General features: G+C 43.8%; 1 protein-coding gene across 3 annotated transcripts in view; it reads right to left on the bottom strand.

Moving 5' to 3' along the window:
- The window catches only part of LOC131038920 (uncharacterized), a 302,639-nt gene that overhangs the window by 12,798 nt on the left and 277,753 nt on the right, over positions 1-12,088 (bottom strand). For 2 of the 3 annotated variants that reach the window (XM_057971505.2, XM_057971504.2), the window contains exons 11-12: positions 314-484; positions 129-221 (exon numbers count right to left, since the gene is read on the bottom strand). In XM_057971505.2, the coding sequence (XP_057827488.2) occupies positions 144-221; positions 314-484 (249 nt within the window). In that variant the 3' untranslated portion in view covers positions 129-143. Of the gene's footprint in view, positions 1-128; positions 222-313; positions 485-12,088 lie in introns of those variants that run through there. The other variant, XM_057971506.2, reaches the window with a different exon arrangement.

Below are 12,088 nucleotides of genomic sequence, written 5' to 3'. Positions count from 1 at the left end.
GTGGTTTTCTCCCATAAGGGTTTCCATGCATATATCTTGTGTTCAACTTGTGTTCATATTAGAGAGATTACATATGAATATTAGTATGCAATGAATATGGTAATAAGATAAGTTATATACTTATTGATTGAAGTTGAAAAAGTTTAATTTGGTAAAAGATTGCTGTTATACTGATTCACCCCCTCCCCCCTCACCATCAGTATAACCGTGTGCTCTTCATCCTACACTAGCATGAGTGTGAAGGTCATAGAACTGGTAGATTTACATAGTAAACAAAAGAACTTTTAACAAATGTCTGAAGTTTTCAACTGACCTGAGGAGTTTCACGAGCTAAGAAGTCACCAATTGCTTTTTTGAAAGCATTATCCCGAATATAGTGGCAGCTATATGTTGTCACAGGCATGTAACCACGCTGAATTTTGTGTTCTCCCTGTGCTCCAGCTTCAACCTTACTTAGATTCCACTCGATGGCTGCTTCAATTGCCTATTACACACCGTAAATATTGTATTTATTGCATGTATAGAATTCGTGACAGGCAAGGGAAATTCTCAAGATTAAACATATAGGAGTAATAAAAACTGCAGCTAGCAAAAAAATATATCAATGAACAAGAGACTCTATTGATTATACCTTTTCTAGTCTTCCAATTCCCATGTCTAAATACTGTTTAAAATATTAATGCATCTTGTGTTTGTAATTACATGTCCACTCTGAAAAAAACTTTCTTTACAGTGAAACTTATTTTTTATTTTGGTTTATATAGGTCAAGTAGGCTCTAAAGATTGGAGTTCACTCAAACAGTACTCAGCATTAAGTAACCATGTAAGTTACTCAGCACCGTTCCATGCACGTTGAACATTGGAAAATTATCAAGGTTAGGACCAAAAGATAGCAATTCTAGAACTGAACCCTACACTTTTTTGATAGTTGTTATTAAAAATCTACACAACCAAAGAGCATTAGTTGCAATAGTAACAAGAGTAACTTTACAACATATAGATTATAGAAATGATCCAGGATTTATTGTAATGTCGCTATTTCCATTAGCATTGGCCAGGTTTCCAGGTTTTCCATAAGTTTCTAGGTGAACTCAGAGAACTCCAATGTCAAGTTCCAACAAATGGCGATTCTAAATCTTCAAACCTATCCTCTTTTCGACAATTTGACAAGTTTCAAAACATGCAAACTTCTCGATTATCTTTCCTTTAGTTTTTCAGTGATTTGACAAGTTTTCAAACTTACAAACTTGTCGATGATGTTCCTCTTCAAGCTTTTGACGATTTAATGAGTTTTAGAACTAATGAACTCACCGGTTTGTGAATTTCTTAATTGGACAAAACCTAAAGACTTCTTCAAACAGTTCTCTTTGAAGAACTGACCCAATGAAGAACTATTTTTGGTGGCTAACCCTTTTGGCAAACCTAATTTCCTAATGACTGGGCAATCGGTGAACCAATTGGTTCGCAAACCTGTGAAACTACCGAAACTCTATAATTTGGCCAATACTTAGCCAAATTTCACTAAATTTAAACTTTGGATATCTTAATATCCCCATCTAATCCCTGAAACCAAAAGACATATTTTATGATCCAGGTGTGGTAGGCCTTGGACACCTTCTATTTAGTTCGTAGCAGAAATGTACATAGAATAGAAAAATAAGAGATGCTTACAAGTCTTCATTAGGTATTCTTGATATACAGCAAACAGTTCAGAAAGCTCCTTGTATTATCTTTATAAATAATTCTAACAGTATACAAGACCACACGGGATTATTGGCAAAGTGTATAAACAAGTCTGTTGGCAATTGTCATTAAAACCAAATGACACCTATGTTTAGGAAATCATTATCGAAGTAAGTTTCAGATTCTAGGAACAAGGGACTCAAAAAGCAATAACACTCCAATTCATTATAATGCTCATTACTCAGAGTTGACTTCATATGGAACCTTGGTTGATTCCTATATTAAAATGTAGTGATAAGATAGTAGAATAATAACAAAGGCTGACTCCATAAATATTTACTTAAAGACAGGTATGTTATCACAATATCATGTTGAATATGATTCTTGTGACTAAGAAAAGAGGAAGAAGGTGCAATCAGTAATGATAGTCGAAACAAAGAATCATGATGACTAAGTAAGAATAGACATAAACAAAGACATCACTGAGACAGCAATCGCTATTGAAAAGGCCAGGAACATATTGATCAATGATTGTTGGTGTCGGTCTAAAACATACATCATTACTGTTGTGCGTTATGCACACCTCACCCCGTCATTGACAGGGGACCCCCAGTTTGTATCTGTCTGTCCTGGTGGAAGAGAGGAGATGTTTGAAAATTCAAGTCATAATGCAAAGGTTAAAAGCCAAACTCGGCCCTCAAAGCTAAAGTTCAAAACAGTAAAGGCAAAATCGGTGTAGAAGGTAAAATGCCAGTTAAAAATGCCTTGCAAACCCGTAGAATGCACCACAATGACGAAGTCATAAGATCGCGTGAAAGGCATCAATCGCTCGAAAATCATTCAATCTCCAAAATCACGACAATCTTCAAATGGACGAAATCGCACATTTTCCTCAACTAGCCCGAAAACACATTAGAAGCTCGCGAAATATCCATTCAACCCAAAATGCAAACTCCCCGACTTTGCAAAATGGTCTGAAAGGCCGAAAAGCCTAGTTCGGAAGAGTCGCGCGTTTTCCTTGAAATGGCCGAGTTTTATGCATTTGTAAATCTCACACATGGTTTGTTTAGGCCGACATTAGCAAATCTTTTAAATTCGGCTCATAGGCTGAAAAAGGTCAAAAATGACTTAAGTTTGAAAAATCGGCTTCAAGGTCGAAATTGACAGAGCACACAAGCTCACAAAATAAAGAGTCCAAGTTAAAAAAAAAGGCTCTAAGGCTCGAAAATCAAAAGACGTCCAACTCTCACGTTTCGACTCAGTAGGCCGAAAACCTATCGCCAAGTCTAAGTTCACAAAATAGCCTTCTACGCCTAAAACCTTTCATGAGCCGAAAAGGGTGAAAGTAATAACAAAACACGAATTCCATTAAGTTCAAAATCTCTCGCAAAGGACCTCATTTTCCTGAAAATCATAAGAGAAATCGTTCATCTCAAAATCGGCCTTTCAAGCCGAAAATCAAGCTCTCGAAAACCTTAATAGGTCGAAGATAACAAAGCTTCAAAATCGCGTGTTGAGCCTTCTAGAGCCGAAAGTTTAGTAAACCAAATCACCCAATTCAGAGTTTCAGGCCGAAATTAATAGTTTTGAAATCCTCCCAAATCGAAATTGAGGAAACTCTCTAATCGTGCATCTTGGCCATTCAGGCCGAAAATTCAACTCTTCAAACTTGCAAAAAAGCCTTAGAGGCCGAAAACTTAAAACTCATAAAATCGGCTTGTAAGCCGAACTTCACTAAATAGAGTCAAATTCGCACAAATGAGCCTATTTGGCCAAGATCAAAACAACTTCCAAATGGCAATTTAGCCCGAAATCATTACAAAAGGCTCAACTTGCCGAAAATGTGACAAGTTAAAATCCAAAAAGGTAAGGGCAATATCAGTTTATTACCCAAAAATGGAACAAAGTAAAAATCAACATAAGTTCGCCATATGCCTCCCTAATATTAAATCGTATAAAATAACTTCTTTGGCCGAAAAACATTAAAGAGATGAATTCGCACAAGTATTTAGGCCGAAAAGTTCAAATGCCTAAGTTCGCATTTTAAGGCTATTGGGCCAAAAATCATCATTAAGCCGAAAACTTCAAAGAGTTCAAATCATGCAAAAATATACAAGGCCAACTTTGCCAAAACGCATAAAGGGCTGAGTTTGCAGAACAGTGCTAAGCACCAAAAATCCAGGAGAAGGTCTTTTAAACAAGTCTCGCGTATTAATCAAGAGGCCGAACTTTGTAAGTATCACGCCTTTGTAGCTCAATCCAAAGTCTAAGTTTGCCAATACCATTTCCTAAGCCGAAAACTAACGAAAGGAAAAATCGTAAATTCGGCCCATGAATCTAAAACAAAAGAAAACGTTCGAAGACCTCTCAAATCGCCCAATAGACCCGGAAATCATGCAAGAACAAGGGGAAACAAGTGTAGATTATTGTGTTGAATGGTACGTCTGAAAAGGTTTCGGTTATGATCAATGTACGAGGGAACTAGAAGGTACAAACATCCTAACCTCAAATTCAGCTAAGGATCTAATGAAGGCATTTGAAATTCGCTTAGAGGAAACACAACATCTCTCAACTTGTCTAAAGGTCCTGAAATCTGAAAGAGGCAAAAACATTTAAAAGATACATCTCACAAAGAGCTTCTCAAGCCTGACCTCGCCAAAGAAATTTAATATTTGTCAAATTAATTTAATTAATTTTTCAAATTGATTTATTAAAGTGGAATTCATTGCTTACAGATTGGCAACGTCGAGAGAGGCTAAGGTATCGATCTAAAACGCAAGGTGAAGACCTGATCGCGATCAAAGCTCGGAACGAAGATGCAGGAGCGCGAGATCGGAACTGAGCATTGGGAAGCGTTCCATTGAACCACAGAGTTGAAGTCCACCACCGAGACCAAAGACCGAAGAACATTCAGAATGCAACAATTATGCACTCTCAAAAATGCACAACTGGAAAGATATTCTAGAAATTTAGTTTTAAAAACTGAAATTGTTTTAATCTAAAACTGCCTGTGGGCCCCACTCAAGATATTTTAAAAATAGATGGGACACAGGACAATTATGTCTATCTGCCAAATTGACCGAATTAAAGACAAATAGTGATAGGTAGTTGATATAGTGGTTGGATAGATAACTGAAAAATTGAGTGGGCATGGGTTAAAGCTGCCAGCTTCTGGAAGGCAGGTTGCGGCCCTTGGATGTAGTCAATCCTGGCCACCGGTTCGACATGTAAAATCTATATAAGGCAGGATGCCTCTCATTGTAAAGGGTTAAATTTTTGGTGCTTAGAGTTTTGTAGTTAGATTTTGGAGTTAGAATAGGTTATATTTTAGGAGTAGAGTAGAAACGCTACAGAAATTGTTGTAATAGGTAGCTGAAATCAATATATAGACATTGATTTGGTGTTTATCAACTTGTTTTCATCCTGTTTGCATGGTTTCTTTCAGCATTTTAGATAGATCTTTCTGTTTTGGGTGTGTAGGTATTTGATGGATTCACGCTCATATCATTGAGGATATACTGATTGTGTATCCTTTTGTATGGTTAACCCGAGCCTTTGAATCGTGCTTAGTTCAATTGCAGGTGCCTGTCTGAGCTGCGCCAAAATTGGGTGCTTAGCCATGCATTTGCTGTCTGAAAATCTTCCAAGTCCCTTTGAAGATTGCACCGTTCTTGCGAGGTTGTGAGTCATTCTGGCCAAGCAGGGATTGGTTATGTTGAATCCGTCTACCTGCATACCAGGCTTGTTAGTTTTAGGTCTCCTATCCCTTCCCCTTACTTTTTGTTTCGCAATTCGAGAATTGCAGCAGACCAGCTTGTTGCAAAACGTAAGTCCCCTTGTGCTCCTAGCAAAACACATCGATCACTGAGCTATCCTGCAGTCAAGAACTGACATTTGGAACCTTGAGGTTGTTCCCATTGATCAACTAAAACAACATTAGGGCTTCCTTATACAAGAGAGGATAGGATACTCGGCGAGATCATTCTATTCTGCGTTGATTGGAGAGAGTCGTAGTTCCACGATTTTAGCCACGCCAACAATTACTCCTTATCGCTGATCATAAGCTACAAATATTAGTGCTGCCAAGGAGGGTGGCTATGATTTGCATTGAGAATCTGCATTAGAATTAGTTGACCAATGACAAAGAAAACACAAGAGCTCATTCATTAAAAAGAGCACAAGGATTATATTGAGGAAATACAATTTCATGATGGTACAAACACATAACCTACTCAAAGGCATCGCCTAACTAATAAAAAGATGATAGAATAGACAAAGGTGCGATTAAGATTATGGAGGCAATCTGATCATTAGTAATTAGCTAAGGGTAAGATTACATGGTTAATTATTTGCAAAAGATGTGATGATGAAGACACAACTCTTCATATCACACCCCATCAATGGGTATGCAAGGGAAGACAATGGAGTTTCAAGAGGCATCGAATTTGGATTAATATATTTCATTCACAGCTGAGTGCTAAGACAGCCAATGAAGGTGGTGTATCCACCATTCTCCAAGGCCTTTGTTTGCCTCACTGGGTAAACAGAAAGAGTACAGAAGTAATGCAGAAATGAACAATGCAAGTACAAGATGAATATGAGAATAAGCTTTCCATTAATGACTTAGAATGCACTCAATGTCCATAGTATTATCTGTCATAAACATCACATCCTTCAATACCCGCAGGTAGTACAATATGTAACAGCCGAAGGGGTGCGACACAACCGTCGCGACTCCAACTACCTACCCGTCGGGTAAATAACGACTAACAATTAACATTACTACCAAAACATAAGATATACATATTTCCTGACAACATCATCCCCCCCAAAAAAGAAGTCATCTCCGACGACTAACAACAAAATGGGAGACAATGCAACCCATACAAATTATACATCCAAGACAAAACTAAGGAGGGGGCTGAGGAAGCGTCCCTGAAGTAGAAAGCTGAGATGTCGGTGTCTGGGCCGCCAAGCGGGCGTGGAGCTCATAAACCTGCTGAGTACGAGCAGTCACATCATGCTCCGCCACCAACACTTTCTCCAAAGCCGTCTTCACCATATGCGTGGCTTCCAGCAACTCCTCCTCTTTCGTATCCGCTGTCTCGGTCATATAGACCAATCGAGCCTACAACAGGCTCCTCTCGGCAGTGACTGCATCCAACTCCTGCTGCACGAGGCTCCTCACACTTTGCTCCGCTGAAAGGCGAGTCTCCACCTCAACCTTCTCTGCTCGGGCCATCTCAAGCTGTGCCAACAACTGTGCCCTCTCTGCTGCCCACGAGGCCTACTGACTGGCCACATCCCTCTCCAACTCGACTCGAGCAACCTCGCGGACCGCAAACTCATGCTGCGTACGCCTTAATGCATAGTAGGCGTCTTGGTAGACCCGCTCAATCTCTCGGACGACTGCCATCACTCGACTCTCCACAATGGGCTCACGCACGGTCCAAGCCTGTAGCATCTCATCCGTCTGAGTAGTCGGCCATCCCGGAGACTCAAAGCATGTAGCAAAGGCTGTGGGGCAGCCCACCCGCATAAACTGTAGGACCCTCTCTAACTCCACCACAACCTGCTGTAATGCTCGCATCTGGGCCGTGGCCACCACTCGCCTACCCCTTGTCACCATGTCAACTAAATAGGCCTCAATGTCCTCCCCCTCCTGCTCCGAAGGCTGTGACCGTGATGGAAGTGGCATCTGTGTAAGAGCGCCAAGGGGTAACTCAGAAGTCTCTGTCGGAACCGATACTGCCGCATCCTGCTGGTATGAAGGTACCTCCTCCGCCATTAGAGGTGTGGTATCCCCTGGCTCCTGGATGGCATAGAGGACCTCTCCAGCCTTGTTCCCAACGGCTGGTACATGCGCCTCTCCAAATGAATCATCCAAGTCTACTACCTCAGTTGGAGTCGCTCGACAAGGTGAGAATACAGCAGCTCCCACGGGTGGTACCACTGTCATCTGAAATCGCTGAGTCAGCCAACTCTCCATAGCCACTACCGACGGGTGTGTACTTGGGATCCTCGGGACTCTCTGCATCCCTACGACTGGAGTGTGTGTCACCGTAGCCATGGGTTCCTCCAACAAGGAGGCAGAAACGGTCACCACTGCCTCAGATCAACAACATCCAACCGCACTTGAGGCTCCGTATCAACCACCTCCCTTAGTCCCTGCTCCTCATCTACCATTACTCGATGCGGCGACCCATCTGTACACGACTCCGCCATGTCTTCGGTAAGTGCCTCCGTGGCCGGTGCCAGTCCCGAAGGTGGTGCTCGATCCTGCGGAGGTGATGCTACCTGCTGCTAGATCGGGCCAAGTGCAACTGGCGTGCGACTGTGCCCAAATGCCGAAATAGAGGTGCCTCCCACTCCAGATGACATCACAGGTGTGCCCATCGGTAGCAAGGGTGGGGCAAAAAAGACCCTCTCCTCCGTCGCCCTGCTGCTATCATCCTCCTCATCCTCTGCTTCCGAATCCTCTGTACTACTGGAAGTCTCCCTCCCACTATTAGGTTCCCCTGAGGCCGTATCTACCATCCGTTTCCCCTTCGCGTAAGAGTGCCCAATGTCAAGGTGTCTCCAATACATGATAGAAGGCTCACCTGTTGCCAACGGTCCCTACGGCCGTACCTCCAACTCTGCCTTTGACATTGCTTCCCGCATGGCCTCCAAGAACAGTCCTATGGCGTAATGGGGCATATAAAACGTGCGATGCTGCATCATCAAGAACTCGCACATTCTCTCTGCTAGCAACGCAGCCCAATCGTACACAATGTCGTTCATAAGCCCATTCATGAGCATAATTTGAGGGAGGGCGATGTCCGACGCCCTACCAGATCCCGTCAACCTGCTCTTAATGACATCCATTATGCACCGCCAGTGGCCCTCTGCAGCAAAGGTCTTGCGTATTCCTCGTCCCTTCGTGGCACCAGCCACGCTGTCCAACTCCGCTGTCGTCAAGTTTCTGGATACTAATTTAATCCAATATTCTTTCTCCTCACGCTTCATCTTCTTAGCCTTCAACTTGATTTTCCTGCCCTGTCTGCCTGGGATGCCGAACACTCTGGTAAAGTCCACAGCTTTGAAGGATATGGCGACATCCCTCCCGAGATACTCAAAAGTACTCGTCCGCGTGTGTCTGTCGAAGGTGTCTACCATGAACCGTAGGGCACCCTCATACTCTCGGATAGGAAACACGGGCATTCGGATAGCCCACTCCACTCCTGCCTTACAAAGGTTCTGCTTCACCAAATCATCGTTGAGTGTGTCCTGCCACCATTTCCTACATTCAGACCCGTTCAGTCCCTCAAAGGTGATATTCTGAGGAGTCAATGTATTTTTTCCACTTGTCGCAGGTTGTGGTGTTTTTTGCTTTTTCTTCTGACTTGTGCTGGCATCCATTGTGTTGCCTGCAATACGCACGCCTGACGACACGACCTTGGTATTTTTATTCATCTGGCTGCTGCTAGAGGAAGCCTGCAACTGCTTTTTCCAACTCCGTTTCCCAGCTGACTCCATTAATTTCTCGTGTAACTGATTTCTGGAAACACCTGCGAAACCACTTTAACTACCTCCTGGATGGCTGTGTATGCTTTGCGTGTGCCTGCCCTGTGCTTGCGTGGGCGCTGCGTTGTTGGGCGGAGTGTGTGTGTGCAGGGGTTGCGTGTTTGTGCAGTAAGTTTATATGCGGCTGCGTTTATGTCTTCGGCGCCTTTATGCCTTGCGGCGGTGGTGGTATCCACCGTCGGTGTTGCCACCACCGGTGGTCCCACCGCACGGTGTTGCCACCGCACGGTGGTTTCATTTTTTTTTTTGTGCCGTACAGATCGTATGGTTTTTTTTTTTCAAAATACTTTCAAACATCTTGATTGGAGGGTCCAGGTTCCCTCCGTTCGTGGTAAACCTTCAATTTGGACCCGTTCACGGCTTCGGTCACTTCGCAATCGTCCAGTGTCCACAGCCGAACCGATCCATTTGCTGCGACTTCGCGAACTTTGTAAGGTCCTAGCCACCTCACTTTAAATTTTCCAGGTTTAATTTCATTTCGCCCATTATATTTCAACACGAGTTGTACTGGGGTGAACTTCATTTGCTTTAGATGCTTATCGTGCCACAACTTCTCTGCTGCGTTGTCTCGGTTGCCCATTGAGCCATCATCCGCTTCTCATCAAGTTTATTCAGAGCATAAAGTCACTCCCTCAGGCTCTCCATATCGCCGAGTCTATTTTCTATTGCAATACGAAGGCTTGGTACCATGAATTCGGCGGGCACCACTGCTTCCTGTCCATACATAAGTTGGAAGGGCATTTGTCCCGTAGTCACTTTGTACGTCGTGCGGTAAGCCCACAACACGGAGGGTAACTTCTCTTCCCAATCTTCCCCTTCGACCTTGCACAACTTATAAATGACTCCTACCAGGATCTTGTTCGTGGCCTCCGCCTGGCCATTGGCTCGAGTGTAGTATGAACTCGACAGATAATGGAAGATCTTAAATTCTGTCGTGAGCAACTCAATAACATGGTTGACAAAATGGCCACCTCGGTCACTCGTCAGTTGCATGAGGATACCATAACGAGTAATGATTTGCTCATAAATAAATCTGGCTGTACTCACCGCCGAGTTATCGGGTAGGGCCCGTGCTTCCACCCACTTAGTCAAATATTTCGTGGCTACCATGATGTATCTGCACCGCCTAGCACGACTGACTTTGAGTGGTCCGACAAAGTCCAACCCCCATCGTTCAAATAATTCCTGCGCATGCGAGGGGTTGAGCGGCATAAAGTCCCGCTTCAATGGTTTCCCAACCCTTTGGCACGTGTCGCAACCAACAACCCATTCTCGAGCATCATTATATAGCATGGACCACCACAAGCCCGCAAGTAGCACCTTCCGTGTAGTAGTGTCCCCCCGCCGGCCCTTCGTGCGCCTCTCGGAGAACTCCTGGCACCTCCTCCTACATCACACATCTTTTGAGTATTTGATCCGGTCCCATCTTATATAACAGTCCATTGATCAGTTGGAATGTTCGACTTCGTAAAACCAGTTTCCTTCGTTCTCCTGGTAGCATGCCTAGCGAGAAGACTTTAGTAGAAAGATACTCCCCGATGGTTGTGTACCATGGTGGCAATGCAGCAATTTGGAATAAGTGGGCATCTGGAAACTCATCGTTCACCCCTTCCGGTGGTTCTCCTGACTTTATGCATGATAATTGGTCTGCTAGCCCATGGCTTTTCCCAGGGCGCACGATAATGGTGAACGTAAACTCTTGCAGCAAGAGTAGCCATCAACTAATCCTTCCCTGAATTATCGACTTGTTGACCAAGTACATGAGGGCTTGATGGTCTACGTAGAATGTGAACAGTGTCGCCAACAGGTAGTGTTTGAATTTTTGCACCGCATAGATCATCCCCAATGCCTCCCGTTCTGTTGTGCTATAATTTTTCTCTGCTTTGGATAACAGTCTACTGGCAAAATAGACGGGATGATCCAACCCGTGATCTCCCACTTGGGCAAGTGTGGCATCGATCGCAAAGTTTGAAGCATCCACATGGACATGGAACTCCCTGTCCCAATTGGGGTAAGCGAGGATGGGGGCAGCTACTAGCCTCGTCTTCAATTCCTCAAATGCTTCGCTCTCCGGGGTCTCCCAGGTGTACGGCTCACCCTTGCGAGTAAGCTTGTCCAAGGGGTGGGATATTTGTGCAAAGTTTTTTATGAACCTCCTATAGTAGCCGATATGGCCCGGGAAGGAATTTACCCCAGTGACATCTGTAGGAGGCTCCATCTCCACGATCACCTGTATTTTGTCAGGGTCCGTCTTCAGACCTGCTTTGCATACAATGTGCCCAAGCAATTTGCCTTGTGTCACCATAAATCGACATTTTTTTGGATTAAGGGCTAGCCTTGCCCTTCGGCATCTCTCCATGCACTCTCTGGCTACCAAATGCGTATCTTGCCCGCTATAGATGAACCAGTCATCGAGAAAGGCTTTAAAATTCCCTACTGACATCTTGTCAAATATGTGTAGTATAATTCGCTAGAATGTTGTAGGTGCGTTGCATAGGCCGAATGGCATCCGGTTGTATGCATAGACACCAACTTCGACCACGAAGGTGGTCTTCAGTTTATCTTCCTCGGCGATTGAGATTTGGTTATATCCGGAGAATCCATCCATAAATGAGTACATCTCATGGCCGGCCACCTCCTCTAGTATGCTGTTCGTAAACGGGATTGGGAAGGGGTCTTTAATCATAACTGCATTGAGACACTGAAAGTCCACACAAATCTTTATTTGGTTAGCCTCCTTTAATGAAATGACTATGGGCGACACCCATTCACTTGTCTGTACTTTGAAAATGATACCGGCCTCTAGCATTTTTTCTATCTCTTCGTTCACCCGCGCTGC

This window comes from Cryptomeria japonica, chromosome 3, assembly GCF_030272615.1.
Source record: "Cryptomeria japonica chromosome 3, Sugi_1.0, whole genome shotgun sequence".
NCBI lineage: Eukaryota > Viridiplantae > Streptophyta > Pinopsida > Cupressales > Cupressaceae > Cryptomeria > Cryptomeria japonica.
This window is presented reverse-complemented; position numbering and strand designations above follow the sequence as displayed.